The sequence below is a fragment of the Fusarium pseudograminearum genome, chromosome 2, assembly GCF_000303195.2.
Source record: "Fusarium pseudograminearum CS3096 chromosome 2, whole genome shotgun sequence".
NCBI classification, from domain to species: Eukaryota; Fungi; Ascomycota; class Sordariomycetes; order Hypocreales; family Nectriaceae; genus Fusarium; species Fusarium pseudograminearum.
Genome location: NC_031952.1, coordinates 5,921,577 through 5,938,061, shown reverse-complemented (window position 1 = coordinate 5,938,061; position 16,485 = coordinate 5,921,577). Strand labels below are relative to the sequence as shown.

The 16,485-nt window shown below is 48.2% G+C and overlaps 8 protein-coding genes across 8 annotated transcripts; 3 read left to right on the top strand and 5 right to left on the bottom strand.

Annotated features, from left to right (window-relative positions):
- Positions 1–117: 117 nt before the first annotated feature.
- Positions 118–292, bottom strand: FPSE_06103 (uncharacterized protein; the record flags this gene model as incomplete). The annotated part of the gene is made up of 1 exon (XM_009259221.1): positions 118–292. A coding segment is annotated over one exon (175 nt), but the record flags the coding sequence as incomplete, so codon positions are not given.
- A 235-nt stretch (positions 293–527) lies between these two features.
- Positions 528–4,045, top strand: FPSE_06102 (uncharacterized protein; the record flags this gene model as incomplete). Its single annotated transcript, XM_009259220.1, has 6 exons — positions 528–1,785; positions 2,084–2,287; positions 2,344–2,436; positions 2,484–3,013; positions 3,064–3,527; positions 3,577–4,045. 6 exons carry the CDS (start codon positions 528–530, stop codon positions 4,043–4,045), a joined length of 3,018 nt encoding a protein of 1,005 aa, XP_009257495.1.
- Positions 4,046–4,378: 333 nt separating this feature from the next.
- On the top strand, positions 4,379–5,057 carry FPSE_06101 (uncharacterized protein; the record flags this gene model as incomplete). The annotated part of the gene is made up of 2 exons (XM_009259219.1): positions 4,379–4,798; positions 4,845–5,057. The coding sequence occupies 2 exons, from the start codon at positions 4,379–4,381 to the stop codon at positions 5,055–5,057; spliced, it is 633 nt and encodes a 210-aa protein (XP_009257494.1).
- Positions 5,058–5,350: 293 nt separating this feature from the next.
- FPSE_06100 (uncharacterized protein) lies at positions 5,351–7,266 on the bottom strand (the record flags this gene model as incomplete). The annotated part of the gene is made up of 7 exons (XM_009259218.1): positions 5,351–5,649; positions 5,703–6,087; positions 6,139–6,513; positions 6,562–6,760; positions 6,817–6,946; positions 7,002–7,058; positions 7,110–7,266. 7 exons carry the CDS (start codon positions 7,264–7,266, stop codon positions 5,351–5,353), a joined length of 1,602 nt encoding a protein of 533 aa, XP_009257493.1.
- Positions 7,267–8,083: 817 nt separating this feature from the next.
- On the bottom strand, positions 8,084–9,171 carry FPSE_06099 (uncharacterized protein; the record flags this gene model as incomplete). The annotated part of the gene is made up of 2 exons (XM_009259217.1): positions 8,084–8,219; positions 8,267–9,171. 2 exons carry the CDS (start codon positions 9,169–9,171, stop codon positions 8,084–8,086), a joined length of 1,041 nt encoding a protein of 346 aa, XP_009257492.1.
- An 866-nt stretch (positions 9,172–10,037) lies between these two features.
- Positions 10,038–11,923, top strand: FPSE_06098 (uncharacterized protein; the record flags this gene model as incomplete). The annotated part of the gene is made up of 3 exons (XM_009259216.1): positions 10,038–10,745; positions 10,819–11,079; positions 11,132–11,923. 3 exons carry the CDS (start codon positions 10,038–10,040, stop codon positions 11,921–11,923), a joined length of 1,761 nt encoding a protein of 586 aa, XP_009257491.1.
- A 399-nt stretch (positions 11,924–12,322) lies between these two features.
- On the bottom strand, positions 12,323–13,622 carry FPSE_06097 (uncharacterized protein; the record flags this gene model as incomplete). The annotated part of the gene is made up of 2 exons (XM_009259215.1): positions 12,323–13,498; positions 13,560–13,622. 2 exons carry the CDS (start codon positions 13,620–13,622, stop codon positions 12,323–12,325), a joined length of 1,239 nt encoding a protein of 412 aa, XP_009257490.1.
- A 946-nt stretch (positions 13,623–14,568) lies between these two features.
- FPSE_06096 (uncharacterized protein) lies at positions 14,569–15,671 on the bottom strand (the record flags this gene model as incomplete). Its single annotated transcript, XM_009259214.1, has 2 exons — positions 14,569–15,397; positions 15,448–15,671. The coding sequence occupies 2 exons, from the start codon at positions 15,669–15,671 to the stop codon at positions 14,569–14,571; spliced, it is 1,053 nt and encodes a 350-aa protein (XP_009257489.1).
- Positions 15,672–16,485: the final 814 nt, after the last annotated feature.

The window sequence follows — 16,485 nt, the reverse complement described above, 5'->3', positions numbered from 1 at the left end:
AAGCTAATAAGCTAATAAGCTAATAAGCTAATAAGCTAATAAGCTAATAAGCTAATAAGCTAATAAGCTAATAAGCTAATAAGCTAATAAGCTAATAAGCTGCTAATAAGAACATACCGAAGGAAGGGATTGTAGGTGAGCTGGGCTCAGAAGCAGGCGCAGACAACTGCTGGGAGAAGAACTCTGCAGCGGGAATAGCCTCATCTACCGTAGTAGGGGCAGCGAACACAAGCACTGGAACTTGGGTGCCATCAGGCGCTGTAATAGTGATCGTAGGGGCGGCAGTGGCCATTGTTGTAGGGGTCGGCAGGTACCTGAACGCACTGAAAGAATTGACGGCTCAGGGGGTATTCAGAAGGGATTGATGGCATTTCTTTCAGTTTCTGTATTTGAGCAGGAGCTCAGTGTCGTTGAGAGCCACGTGAGAACGACATTATGTAAGTCATGTTGAGCGTGTCGTGGGTGAGGAAGGAGCGACCCATCTCGGGAAACTCATTGCCGAGCGCAAATGAAAACTCGGGTCCAAGATGAACCCCACCAATGCCGTGAATCCCAATTACTTCATGGGTCTGAACTTTTACTTCGCTCTTGGTTCGGGTGTCAGATTCGATGGATTGTTTGCCAAATTGAAGAGAGACCTGGCGAAGGCTTTTGAGATCATTCCAGAGCTTGACGGCAGGATGATGTTGGCTTCAGAGAACGAATTTGGGTACAAAAAGGGAGAATATCGCATCACGATACCTACTGAGCCACTTCACGCGTCTTCAAAGCCGAGGCAACTTGTCTATAAAGACTTGTCTCAGGTTCTCCCATCATTCCTGAAGATGCGCGAAGTCGGATTCCCACCGTCTTTGTTTAGCGACAAGCTCGTCCTAGACTGCTGCCCATTCCCAGCCATGCGAGCTGATATCTTGTTTGCTCAAGCCAATTTTGTCGAAGGCGGGTGTATGTTGGCAACCAACTTCATTCACACCTGTCTTGACGCTGTGGGTGTCATGATGGCTCTGAGAGTCTGGGCTGAGTGCTGTAGATATCTCGACGGGGACCAAACAGCAACTTGCGATTGGTTTGACACCGAAAGCTTCAACCATGATCTTTCTGAGATCATTTGGGAACAAGTTGGATATGCAAAGCCGGCTCATGAAGTAGATCCGGGAACATGGGCATATCTGCCGTTCCCAGAGAAGATTGCAGAGACGAGACTTTTCCAAAATGGTGATAGCACTGCGCAACAGAATGGCCTGTCGCTGAGTCTTCCCCCAGCGCCCATTTTTGCGGGCAGCCCTGTATGGCCGGCAGCCCCAAGCGAACGATCGCTAGAAACCACTGTTTTCTTGCTTCCTGGTGAGAGTATCCATAAGCACAAGCAGGAAGCCCTGGCGGATGCAGATGCAGATGCAAAGAACCGGTTTGCGTCAATTATCGATGTTGTGCAGGCATTCTTTTGGCGCGCCTCTATACGATCTGGTTACAGAGTGGCCCAAGAACATTGCAATCATCAGTTCAAGATCGATGAGATGTCGATCTTGGAAATGCCAATTGACGGCAGGCTATATTTCGTGTCTCAGCTACCATCATCTCATATGCAGAGCATGATCATATTGAACGTACCAAGTATGCCAATCGAAATGCTCTGTTCTTCTGATACGAGTGTCGCACAAATTGCAGGTATAATTCCAGAAGCAGCTGCTCGTATCACTCCGTCTCTGTTCCATGACACGTTTGCACTTTTGTGCTCAATTGCAGAGTACAGCAAGCCTGCGACGGCAAACATGGGTCTTGAGCGTATGCATGACATGATCTCCAATATGATCTTGTTTAAGGTAGGCGATGTTCTGTTTGCTGACTTATGAATGCCACCACAACGTAGGAGGAATAATTGAAAGTTGAAGTTGAAGGACTGCAAGAAGTGAAAAGAGATATATATATAAGTATGTATCACGTGACATTACACGTGATACCCCCTACGTTCAACACTTTGTTGTCCTGATGTGATGTTTCCTCAAGTTGAACTCGACTAAGACAATGGTGCAGCTCATGTTACATACATCACTCATAAGAATTATACAACCAAGGGATACAGGGTTCCAGCGAAAGACTGGATACGTCCAGCAACAAGATCTTCACCTCTCAACAACAACAGTCAGAGAGGCCTTGACATTCAGTGCTCTCCTTCGACAGCCGCGGATTACCTCTCGTAAGGACAAGTTACAGTATGTGGAGCATGTCATCGACACTCTTGAGATGAGGTCATATGCAGATGCTATTGTCGGTGTACCTGGTGAAGGTAGGTGTTAGAACAGCCCCCAAGGACTAGCCTCGATGCTGATGATTCGTCAACAGGTCTCAACATCGAACAGAGGAAGCGACTAACCATTGGTGTCGAGCTCGTTGCCAAGCCTGCTTTGCTTCTATTCCTGGATGAGCCCACTTCAGGTAAGTACTTCGACGTTCTATGTAAGCATTGTGTTAACAGAATCCAGGTCTCGACAGTCAGACGGCTTGGTCAATTTTTCAACTCCTCCGCAGACTTGCAGACAACGGCCAGGCTATTCTGTGCACAATCCACCAACCATCTGCTCACCTCTTCCAGGTCTTTGATCGCCTCCTCTTCCTTGCTATGGGAGGCAAAACAATGTACTTCGGCGACATTGGCCCTTCCTCAAAAGCAATGACAAGCTACTTTGAGCGTAATGGAGCTCGTACTTGCGGGCCTGATGAGAACCCTGCAGAGTGGATGCTCGAAATCACCGGGTCCCTTAGTGAACAAGACTGGCCGGCAATCTGGAATGAGTCCCCAGAACGCAAGGCAGTCAGAGCAGAGCTGGCTATGAAGAAGGCAAAACTCTCCCAGCGAGCAATTACCATCACAGACCCGAGTGACGTAGATGCCCTGCATCCATTTGCAGCATCCTTCACAACGCAACTTCATGTTGTTCTGAAACGGGTATTCCAGCAGTACTGGCGCACTCCTTCATACCTCTACTCCAAGGTTGCGCTCTGTCTGTTCAGTGTAAGTCTTACCTGTAAAGCATAGGAAATCAGTTTTTAACCAAGAACCAGGCACTCTTCATCGGCTTCTCTTTTTGGCAGTTGTCCAACTCTCTTCACGGACTGCAGAATCAGATGTATGCCATTTTCATGCTGCTTGTCATCTTTGCAAATGTCTGCTCGCAGATCATGCCACATTATGATGCTCAGCGGGCCCTTTACCAGTCTCGGGAAAGTCCATCCAAGACTTATTCATGGCAGGTATTCGTACTCTCCAATTTACTTGTTGAGATCCCCTGGAATTCTCTATCAGCGCTTCTCATCTTCGTATCCTGGTACTATCCCATTGGGCTTCGACACAACGCTTTGGAGGCAAAGGAGGGCCCAGAAAGAGAGGCGCTCATGTTCTTGTTTATTCTCGCCTTCATGAATTTTGCCGGGACGTTTACAAACATGGTTTTGTCTGCCGTTGGTTCCGCTGAAGCTGCTGGCAACTTGACTAACCTACTACATTCGCTATCTTTGATCTTCTGCGGGTATGCTCATCAACCCAATCGATGTAATTACTGGCTAACACTACATCAGAATCCTCGTGTCGCCCGACGCTATGCCTGGATTCTGGATCTTCATGTACAGGGTGTCGCCATTCACTTACTTCTTCTCTGGCGTTCTATCTGTCGGTCTCGGCAACTCACAAATCTCCTGTTCCACAGAAGAGTACTTACATTTCTCCCCGCCACCTTCTATGAACTGCTCCTCTTATTTGGAACCTTACATCGAGGCGTTTGATGGTTACCTTACAGCGGAAAGCATGGGATCAACTACCGAATGTGTTTTTTGCAGTGGTAACGACACCAACATTTTCCTTGAATCAGTGAGTGCAAACTATAACGACCGTTGGAGGAATTTTGGGATTTTCTGGGTGTACATTATTTTCAACATGGCAGCAGCACCTGTGCTGTTCTGGCTCACCAAAGGGCCGAAGGACAAGATGAGCATTGGGAAGAAAGGAAAGGGTCCAGAAGTTAAAAGTGACAATGTCAGTGCGGAATGAGAGGACATATATACGATAGATGCTTGGCTAAATATGTGATGGTTTCGTCAGGGTATCGGGAAATTGGACGGTTCGAGGTGGAAGATACAAAATTAGCAATTTACTTTATGCAATCCATATTATAATTTTAAGTCATTTATTTCCATACCCTAAAGCTTGAAGGTTATGTTTTCTACTCCAACTATCTTGTTTGTCTAAGACATGTAAACTTTGATGTTTTGAGATGCTGACAAATCTTGCGACAAAACTCGCTACCCCTCACTGCACTATCAAGCTGTGAATTATCCATCTCTTGCCAAAGTATCCTGCTTCACTTCTGATCAATTGAACACCATGTCTCCTCCCACAAAATATGCTGTCGCCCTATTTCCTGGATTTCAGGCACTAGACGTGTTTGGCCCCCTCGATGTCTTGAACTTCACGTCCAAACGGCAGCATATGGAAGTTTCCCTTCTGCACACTTCACTTGATCCTGTGTCCACGTTTGTGGAGGGCGGACCTGCTTGCATCGGACAAAGCGTTGTGCCCACTCACACATACGATACGGCACCAGATGATATAGAGGTTCTGCTCGTTCCGGGCGGCTTTGGTGCCAGGGATCCAGAGAACGTAAAGAGAGTTCGCCAGTTCGTCAAGGAGAGATATCCCAAGCTCAAGTATCTCTTGACAGTCTGCACCGGAAGTGCGATTGTGGCCCAGACAGGGATTCTGGATGGCAGAGAAGCCACCAGTAACAAGAGATCCTTTGATTGGGTGGGTGATGTCTACCAATTCCAAGTCTTTCACTAACCATTGTCAGGTACTGACTCAGGGGGCCAATGTCAAGTGGGCACGAAATGCCAGATGGGTGGTCGACGGCAATATCTGGACATCTTCTGGCATCTCGGCTGGCATCGACATGACGTATGCGTTCATTGCCGAGCAATATGGACAGGATATTGCAGACGATACGGCTAAGGGATCTGAATATGTACGCAACACTGATCCCAGCGCTGATCCGTTTGCGGTCTGATGTAAAGATGGTCACATTTCAACACACAGAGAGGTATACAGCCTATATGAAAGGTGCTAGACTACAAGACGTTATGCAATTTAGATTACAGGTTTACTTATTTATGAACTTTTATCACATAGTCATACTCTTGCGTTAAATAGAGGTGTTCGAGAAATAGCTGAGCCTACTCAGCAATTCGATTGTAGTCTTGCGTAATCATATATACTATCAACTAAAGCTGACCATCATACCATCGTCCAATGAACACCAACATCGCCTCATCCGGACATTATCCTTGTACTGCACTGAAACTAATCGCTCTTGGGCTTATCCATTGCCCAACGTCCAGTGAACTGTCGGATCTTCTTGCCCCAGATGAAGATAAAGACACCAATAACACCAAACGCTCCAGTCAAGCCACCAAAGACGGCAAAGGCACCGTCGTAGCCGTTTCTGTCAATGAAAGGAGAGATGCCGTAGGAAACGCCAAATGACATGACACCGCGCATTGCACAGATGATAACAAGCAGAGGACCAGCACGCTGAGGGTAGCTGTCCAGAAGATACGTGATAGCAACGATATTGGCTCCAACAAAGGCAAAGTAATAAGCTAATAGTTATGTCAGTGATGTATTAGACAGAAAGGTTGTTCGGCAAACTTACCGGCAACTGCCCAAACAAAAACAAACCAATGGTAGTTCTCAGGGTGGGTGGCACCCATGCCATATAGCACTGCCGTGAAGACACCAACGATGATGGGGAAAGCGAGAGGGATGATGCGAACCTCAGGCTCATGCATTCCGTTGCGACGGTTGGCAAACCACTTGATCAGCATGTCAGATCCATAGCCAAAGCAAGGCAGGGCGACCAGAGACGTGACTATTTGGCCAGCGTTGACATAACTAGCTGAAGACTGGGGCCAGTTGTAGGGAGGGCTTGTGACGATGTGACCGTAAGTAGTACCGATGGCGATGTTCACACCAAGGGTAAGACCGTTCAAAAGCAAGGCCCACATGACATTGGGGAAGAGCATAAGACTAAAGGTTTGCTAGACAGGGGTTAGCAAGGTCGAGACTTTCATGGAACTGAGCTAGCTTACCGTAAAGATCTCCACAACCTTGTTCCACTCAGGTTCGCCGACCCAGAGTCGCAGGTCAGATCGCCAAGTTCGGGGAGCAAAGTTAACGTAATCAAGCTCAGGGCGCTCTGTGCAGAGGATGACAGTTGCCTCATCATCGGAGCCACTACTGGCTTGGTAGGATGAGCTGGGGCGGTAGTACTTGGTCTCAGGGACGAAGAAAAAGGTCAGGATCAAGCAGACGGCTGACAGAATGGCGCCGAGGCCGTACCACCACCCGGGAGAGATAGCTTCCGCGATGGGACCGGCGAAGATCACAAAGACGGCTGTAGCGATAGTCTGGATGGTCTGTTGGATCATCATGCATCGGCCTCTCTCGTGGAGGAAAAAGATTTCCTGCTTCCGTTAGGCATGTCCTGCAAAAATGCTACAGGATATATTTACCTGTGTGATCATGGGCACTAGAGCCTCACTTTGTCCAGCAGACAGTCCAAGAATAACACGTCCTGCGAGATGCCACTCATAGTTGGTCGCACCAGCGCACAAGCCAGCGCTCATTATCATGATGATTGTAGCTGCGATGAGAACGATTCGTCGACCGACTGCGATACCGATGGGCATTCCGATCAAGTTTCCGATACCCCTATAGAGATGTCAGTTATGTCACTGGTTGATGCTGGGTATTGGAGGGAAGCTCACATAAAGAGTGTGGGATAAGTCATCAAGTGCGTGATGTCGGCATAGCCCTTGCCAGCAGCTGAATAGGCTGGGATGTAGAAACCCAGAAGGCCTCCAAATCCTGATACCAATGCCAGACCAATTGTCGAGACTTTTTCAATGTTAATCGTTGTATCCAACGCGTTCGGGATCGGAATTGCACGTACAGAGCGAGATGATGATGAGGACAGTGGCCTTTTGCCACATCTTCATGTTCAGGGGGTCTGGTCAAGTCAGCACTTTAATCGGACGTCAAGGAGTTGTCAAAATCTCACCTCTGGGGTCAGCGGTAGGGGTTGGGATGAAGACAGTCCTGCCCTCAGTGAGCTTGACTGTGCCGCTGATTTCGACCTTTGACTTGGAGACCTGGATCACGTCGAGGGAATCCCTTTCGAGATGCTCGACGTGATTGACATCGGACTTGGTATCCATGATGATGGATTTGTTGCTGAAGGTGTCTGTGTGTTGAACTGGCTTGCTTGCTGAGGAAGCTGAGGAAAAGATTCTCCAGATCGACGCCATGGCTCAGGACTTTATAGATATTGGACAGACGAGCCAAGAGATAACGAAAGATGGGAAAAACAAGGAGGTGATTATCCCTCGCTAGGCAAATATCAACGCTTGGCCTTGGCTGGTGCATCTCCCCGCAAAACCTTGTTTCCCCGCAGGAGGACCACATCCCGAAGTCTTGGGTAGCTTGCGTAGATGAAGCTGGTTAGACTTATCACGAACCGAGATCCGCCACTCCGGATTCTTCCCCGGATTTTGGGGTTTTGGACCGAACCGAGTCGAGACCCTTGCTGTGGCGTTTTCACTAACGACCCCCATGCCAAGTGTCTGGGCTTACATGGCCTATCACGCGGTGTCAATTGGAAAACCCACTGCCGATATGCGTGTTCAAACATGACAGACAACAGAGACACATGCACGTTGAGATTCAGTTCCATGCAATTTTAGTGCAGTGTGACAAGACGACAAGGCAATCTAGATTTGTTGAGTCTTTTCCAACAGCACTAAGAATACTACAATGTTGTCAACCCATTCTGCCGGGACGAATTATCCAAACTGCTATCGTGACACTAAGATATCCGTAGTCTTGACCATTATCGGTTCGGAAACAACAAAGAGACTTGGAGACACATCAGTATGAAGAATTCAGTGTAGATTGCAAATAACTATGATACTGTAACAAGATCTTTGTCCGCCCTGGACCATTGTACTTTCAAAATGACATTCCCATAACCATCTTTTACTCGTCATAAGACTTGACACCCGCCAATCTCAAGATCTGATCTGTCACCTCAGGCTTCTCAAATGGTTCTGTGCGGTACTTGGGGCAGATCTCGCCATTCCTCATTGGCTTCTCTTGTGCGATGCGGATGTTGCTGTAGAATAGTTAGCGATGCACCAATAGTAATTATGAGTGACTTACCAATGGGGCCAGTGAGTAGTGCCAACGAAATTGTTAAAACAGTAAGTCTTGGCTTCGAGTGCCTCTTCAGTGGCAAACTTTCTTGGTGTCATGCAGACATACTGAACGTGGCGGATCTGATCACCCTCGGGGAACTTGGCATAGTGCATGGTGCGAGAGTCCCAGAGAACAAAATCACCGGGGTCCATGTTGACCTTGTACATCTCGCAGCCTCTGTCCTCGAACCACTTGACGTCCTTCTTGCTGAAAAGGAAGAGGTCCATGTATTTGATCTCCGGTGGGGGAGCATCCTCGTGATCAGCAGACTCTCTCTTATGAGCGAAGAACTCGTTGAAGAGCTTAGATGAGCCCTTCATCAAAACCAGACCACCATCCTTGTCGCCGTTGGGGGCAAAGTTCAGAAGACCCTGGACAGCTTGCATTCCCTTTCGCTCAGGGTTTTGATCACAGTGGGGCCAGGGGCTCCAGGTGATGTCTGTGCGGTTGGGCAGAGAGACGTTGAGGCCATCGAAAGAGCAGAGGAGTTCCTTGGTCTCCCAGAGCTTCTCAAAGATCTCAACAACCTTGGGCTCGGTTCTAGCCTCCCAAGCCATCTTCTCATGAGTGGCACCATAGCCATAGTACATGCCACCCTTAAAGCTGACGGGGAGGTGATCGGCGTTCCAAGTGCTGGGGTCCTTGTCATCAAAGCCGAGCTCGAACTTCTTGAGCCACTCAATCTGCTTGTCGCAGTAGTACTGAGCTCGCTCGGGGCTAATCACGTTCTTGATGACAACGCAGCCTGTCTTGTGGAACTCATCTCGCCAGTCGTTGTAGACGACATTGGGGTCGAATTCGACCAAGTCCTTGGTCTCAAACCGAGCGGCGACTGTTTGGGTCGGCTCAACTGTGACTGTGGTAGACATGTTGTGAAGACTGTATGAAAGGGATAATAGATGTGATGTGATGGAACAGAGTTGAAAGTGTTGTGTTGATGATGAGAAACGCTAAGATGACCTTGAGGCTGAAGCTAGTTATATCTCTGATCCGGGCCTCAGAAGTGAGAGTATGGGGTAATGAGAGCCCTAACCGGCTCGGAATCAGAATTGCACGGTTGAGGAGAGGAGAGTTGAGCATTATTTCGGTTCGGTGTACTTCGGTTCGGACCGGACTCTGTTGTATTCGGATCATGGCTCAAGTGACACTAGTCGTAGCCGCTATCTACAACCTGACAGGGTCAACCATTGGACTTGACATCGAGCCTCAAGGGACATGATAATGCCAGTACCAATCGGAGACTGTCAATTAGGAATGGCGGTTCCCACTTTGTGGTTGCATGATCAACCGTGTTGCATCCCCGCGATCTTTTCCCCTCATCTTTGATGTTACCCCGTGGGGGATTTTAGCCCGAACCGACCCTTGACCCAGTCGTCCAATCCTGTCAGAGAAGAAATAAGCAAGTCACATTTAGTGTCTGATTGGGAGTTATATGCTTACTTAATTCTTTCAATGTTGTTTTAGACCGTGAACATGTAACCGTAAGCCCTGAAGCTCCCCACTTACCTGTTCACGATTCTTATCATTAGACCGAAGACTTTAAAGAAGCTCTTCAATCTCTCTACAGAATCAACCAGTCAAGAGAATTATTTATCATATTTACAAGTTACTCAATACTTCTCAATTACTTTTCTGGATTAACAAAGACTTTTCACAGTTGTCATCTTTGAGGCGATTCGCCTTCACTCAATTCTTGACCATCTACTTCCCAAACCTCTACCCCAACTCAGTTAATATGCCTCCCCCCGTCCAAGTCGCCTTCAAGCCCCTCAACAAGCCCGAGGTTGGCAACAATGGTTACGTTGAGCCTACCATTGGCAAGACAGAAGTCCTGAAAAAGGGCTCTGCTCCTTTCAATGCCAGAACTCTCGACTCTGATATCCGCATCGATCATGATGTTGAGGTTATCGTTCGCGATGGCTGCCGTCTCTATGTTGACATCTACCGCCCCACAGGTTCAGAAAAGGTACCTGTCATCGTTTCTTGGTCTCCCTATGGAAAGAAGTACTCAGCTCTGGACATGATCTTCAATGTCTGTGTCTGGGCCTGCTGCTTGACAAAGGACGACGTCAGTGGTCTGGAGAAGTTTGAAGGTCTGGACCCTGCCTGGTGGGTTAACCAAGGCTATGCTATCGCGCACGTTGATGCTCGAGGAGCTGGCAACAGTGACGGAGACGCAGTCTGCATGGGTGCCCAGGAGGCCGAGGACGCTCACGATGTTATTGAGGAGCTGGCAAAGCTTCCCTGGTGCAATGGCAATGTCGGTATGGCTGGAAACTCCTACTTGGCCATCATGCAATGGCATGCTGCTGCTCAGAACCCACCATCATTGAAGGCCATTGCACCCTGGGAGGGTTCTGGAGATATCTTCCGAGAACAGTTCTGCCGTGGTGGTTGGTTTACTATGAGTAATTTCGATCTCATTACAACGCTCGTCATTAAGGTAAGTCAAATCCTACCTACTCAGATCTCTTAGTCCAAGATATGTTGAGACTGGCACTGACTATTTGAAATAGGGCCAGCATGGAGTTGAGGATATCGCTGAGATGTACCGTCGCAGCCCTCAAGCCAATGCCCACTGGAACGATAAGCGTGTCGACTTCAGCAAGATCAACATCCCAGTCTTCATCACTGGCTCTGATCTTAGTCAGATCCACACCATGGGTTCTGTGAGAGGCTGGATGGAGTTGGGCAGTGAGAAGAAGTGGATCAAATGGTGTGGACATCAGGAGTGGTTTGAACTCTACGGTGTCAAGGAGAGCTACCCTGAGCTTAAGGTATGTCCTCAACTAGCAATGTTTGACTGAATGTATGACTAACAGTTCGCAGAAATACTTTGACAAGTATCTCAAGGGCATTGACAACGATTGGGAAGACACACCTCGAGTCCGCTGGACAACGCTCCAGTTTGATGAGGGCAAGGTCAAGAGCAACATCGAGCTTCCTGATTTCCCTGTTCCCAACACCGACTACCGATCATTCTACCTGGGTGACAGTAGCGCACTTCTCGATTCTGCTCCTTCGTCTGGTGTTTCAACCTACAACTCCGAAGATCGGTGGTCCATTTCCAAGTTCCGCTACACATTCGACAAGCACACACGAATTATCGGTATGCCCAAGGCTGAGCTATACATGAGCTGTGATGACTTTGACGATATGGTCGTCTTCTGCCAGGTCCGTAAGCTGGACAAGTCTGGCAAGGAACTGAGCCATCTGCAATTCCCCATCGAAAAGACCCCTGTGAAAGCCATTTCAGAAATGCAAGAGAAAGAACGCCAGAGTCTCACAATGCACAACGGTGCTATGGGTATCCTTCGAGCCTCTCAAAGGAAGATCGACGAGAAGAAGTCTATTCACCCCCAGTTCCCCTTCCACCCTCACGATGAGGTTCAGAAGATTCCCAAGGGTCAAGTGGTCAAACTTGAGATCGGTATTTGGTGCATGGGTGTCGACTACGAGGAGGGTGAAAGCCTTCAGCTCGATATCCTGGGTCAATACCCCGGATTCAGCGAGCTTGCTGCCTTTTCCAAGCCAAGGCCGGAGAGCGAGAAGAACAAGGGTCAGCATAAGATTCACTACGGTGGTGATTACCCAAGCAGGCTTATACTGCCTATTGTTTAATTTTGAATGATTTTGGAGTAGATAACTCAAGAATTAATAGACTATGCAATCTCCATCTGTCTCAAATATGTATCAATGATGGAATTCAAGTGTTGAAATAATAAAGAATAGAACTTAGTGCTTTGTCCTTCTCTTTCGGTTGAGTTTTATCTTTAGAATAGTTGCCGTTTCAGGCATTCTATTCATTGCTAATGATAATATGAAGGTGTATAGGTGATTGTGAGTAAAGTCTATTACTCTATGGTATGTGTGTTTCCTTGAGAAATCGCCAGTATGAATCAATGTTTTAGTTCATTTCTCATTCATTACTTGACATATTCGACTCGACTTGGTTTTTGTATCCTAGTATGAATTTGACACATAAATGTAGTTGCTATTACTATATACTCCTGTCTGTTATCATGGCTTTGCTGTTCCGTTCTTCTGGCGCTCCTCCCATTCGACAGCACCATCGTAGTCACTGTTGTACTTCATAAACTGAGCAGGATCCAGTTTGATCTCCTTGCTCACTCCATCCGTTGCTGGCTTCGCCTGATCTCTGCTGAACTTCTGGATCAGAGTTGCCCTGTCATACCTTGCAGCAAACACCCTCTTCAATGCCTCTCCAACTTGATCTCTGGAGTGAACCTCGGACAGGAATGCACTAATGGCCTCTGCATCCTCAATACTCTGTGAAGCGCCCTGTCCTTGTGTGGGCAACATAGCATGCGCTGCGTCTCCGATCAAGATGGTTCGTCCCTTGACCCAGTTTGGCAGGGGGTCAATGTCTCGTAGCTGCCAGAGTCCAATATCTGGTGCTGCCTTGAAGATGTTGTGTAGCCATGATGGAAAGTCTGAGTATGCTTCTAAGAGCTTTTCAATGCTGCCAGGGGCTACCCAACTATCTGAACTTTCTTCTGAAAGCTTCTCGTCTGGCACTAAAGCAACGATTCCGTAAAGCTTGCTTCCTCTTCCGGGGCCCATAATTATTCTTCTGTCGTGGCCCATGATCATGGTCGTCTTTGGGTCGGCAGGATCCAAAACCTTCTCAGGAAGAGACAGATCTTTGAGGTTCTCGACTGGGATGAGCATTCGATATGCTGATGTACCAGTTGGTAGTGCTTCCCTCTTCTCTCCTACCACGGCCGTTCTCACAACGCTGTGAATGCCATCTGCTCCAATGATGACATCTCCATGGACTTTTTCGCCAGAGTCAAGTGTCACGACTCCTTCGTCGCAGTCGATGCTGGCTACTTGGCAACCAGTTCGGATATCCACAGGCTTTCCCTGAGCAAGCTCGCTGACAGCTGCATTACCAAGAGCAGACTGCAAGTCTTGTCTGTGGTAAAGAACACGGTCTGCGCCGAACTGTCCTTTCTGGAAAGGCAGCTCTCTCACCAACTTGCCATCAGCGTCAAAAATTCTGAAACCTTGATCAATTTGAGGCTCTGCGCTCTCTAGAAATGGATTAAGTTTCCATTTTGTGATAATCTTGCTGGCGTTGGGTTGAAGGGAGATCAGAGCGCCGACTTCACGTAGAAGACGAGAGCGCTCGAGCACTGTAATGCGTCTGTTTGGGTGTCTTAGGGCACAGGCCTGTAATGGACAATTTAGCTTCTTTTCAGGTGCATCATACAGGCTTGTTGGGGGAACATACAGTTGCCAGACCAGCGATTCCACCACCAACAATCACGATATGCAGATCAGGCAGGCTACCCATGATGGACTTGGTAATTTTGTTGAATATTCTGTTTTCTTGCTATTACCAAGCTCAATCTGTCGTTCAAATTACATCTTATACGCGACTGCCAAGGGTTTTGCCAGGGAGGCGCTAGCATCTGGCAGATCCGGGGCGTCAGCGAACCGAGCCCGAACCGAGATCAGCGAACCGAAGCAACCATCACCATAACAATACCCCTCAAACACGACCCGAAACATTTGCCGTAACGGATGGGGATTTCTGGATTGTGCATTTGTGTGTGAGTGTCCGATGTTTCGGCTAACTATTTGGATGCTCAACGTGGAGATACAAGCCCAAGGGCATAAAAACATTGGCAGTGAGCAACATAAGAGACGAAAGTAGTAGACCAGCTTATCTTATTTAGATTGGACTTCTTATGCTATTCATTCTTGTAGCCTGAAGCTTGGAGGTCAACGTTTTTGCCGCCCACAGGTAGTCAGGCTTGGTCTATAAATGGAGTTGAAGGATGGCACGACGGTGATCCAACGCGTGATTGTCGCCTCAACAAAACAAGAATTAAGATGCAGTCTCAAGTCGCGTAATACAAGACGCTTGTTCCATCACTCATTATACTACAAATGACTTTTTGCTTCTCCAAGGTCAGCCTAGGTACTTGGTGTCATGCATCTAGTCCCACGGTCATTCTGGGTTGTTCGCTATTTGTTTTCAGTTAGCGGCGGAGCACTAAATTCCAGTCACTTGGTGGTGTTTTTTTAGTTGTATTGCACTGTACACGTCACTAATTCCGGCGGTATAATGTTACAATTACTTGACTTCTCTGTCATTCACCACCCTCTTCATATTATCTTTACGGCTATTTCTCAATCCATGTATCTTGTCGCGAAAAAAAGAACGTAATGCATTGTTGCTACCTATACTACATAAATCTTTAAATAATTCATTCATTGTCCATTTCCCTTCACCTCTAGCTGGCCTCTGCCTTGATGTAAGGAATACCCGTCAACTTGAAGGCCCGCTCATTGAGCTGTGGCTCGTGCAGAGGTCTATCGCGAACAACATGATCGGGCTTTCCATTCCTCTTAGCCTCGTTAGATCCGATGTGTCGCGCGTTGGGCCAGTGTGTAGTGCCGACTCTGCGCTCGAAAGCGTCCTTCTTGCGGATGAGGTCCTCCTGTGTTGCCTCAGTCACAGGCATGAAGCAAGTGTAGATGGCAAAGCGGTCCTGGGTACCCTTCACGGGCACGTTATAGTGGGGAGTTCGCGAGTCCCAGACGATCAGGTCACCGGGGTCAGCCTCGACCTTGTACCACTCGCAGTTGTGCTCCTCAAGCCACTTCATGCCTCTGTCTGTGAATCCGTACCACTCCGGGGTCCAAGCAGGAATACGGTCCTCAGTGCCACGGATGTCATCGTGAAATTCCTTGCTCAACAGGTGACCACCCTTTGCAACGATAAGACCGCCATCGTTGGGGCCATTGGGCAACAGGTTCACAAGTCCCTGAAGACAACGGAAGCCGGGCTTGTCGGGATCCTGATCTTGATGAGGCCAGGGCTTGTTCTCTGGTAGGTTCTCTCGGTTCGAAAAGCCATAGTTGATAGCATCGAAGGAAACGATCAGGTCTTCGGTGCCGAGGGCCTTCTCGAAAGCCCCAACGACACCCGGCTCAGCGCGAATGTTCCAGACGAAGTCTTCGTGGGCTGCACCATATCCCAAAAGCATACCCTTCTCGTTGATAACGGGAAGCTTGTCGGGGTGGACGCTGGAGCGGTCGTTGCGGTTGTATCCTAGATCACTGTGGATGTTAGTTGGAGGCTTTTTGGTTTACACTGCCAGTGTACTTACAAGCTCTCAAGCAGGCCATACATGCGATTGGCATAGCTCAATGCTCGCTCTCTGGGAATGGCACCTTTGATGACAGCGTAGCCATCACGGACAAGGTCATCTCTCCAGTCGCCATATCGTCGGTCATTACCGTCAATAACGATACGGTCGAGCCCTTCGGGGCGAAGGGTGAGCGTAGGGTGCTCCTGTGTAGTGGTGGTGGTGGTGGTTGCTGATGGAGCCATTGTGTCGATGTGTGTGAACAGAACGGACGAGTCAGGTAGTTTATTGTTGACTTTGAGTTCTGAACATAAGTCGAAGTCGTCAATCCTTTATATGCAACTCGAATAAGTTGTTCGACTACTCCACTGCCTCCAACAGCAACTAAAATCCGGGGTAGTGCTAGTGAGCAGATCACGGACGCGTGGGGATATGCCCGAACCGAGTGCTTGACCGAACCGGCTCGGTTTATTACACGAGGGGCGGTGGATGCCACAGGGCTTAAATTGTTTCTCACTAGATGCGACAGGGCCTAATCTAGATAGGTGCGGAATACATGGTAAGAAAGTCAGTCTAGACTCCAAGCATGCTGCTCTCATGATTGACTTTGCCGCCCCCTGTTTGGTACGATGCACAACCCCGGTCCTTGTTTTCCTCGTGCTTGCCTGTAAAGTGTAATTTGAGGATGAGTTACCCTGCTTTGATCTCCTATTTTGCAGTGCTGTCTCATAGTGGAGGGACGTCCAAGTGGTATCTTCTGAACCACCATATAGCTACTGCAGTGTATTGGTATAGTTGCTTAAGTATCAGGCTTGAAAGCGCCGTGCTTCTTCTTGATCTTTAATCATGGTATCTTACTAAGTGTCCCGTCAACATACATAGTGGAGAAATGTGAGCTGAAACATAACCATATGTACCAACTGCATGTTTAGGGATAAAGACCAGAAACGCTCATCCCCGAGACCCTTTGATGATACCACCATCGTACGTGAAAGCCTGCCTGCGGTTCGGCTCGGTGATCAAGGCCATGAAACCGACCATAACAATCACACATTACTT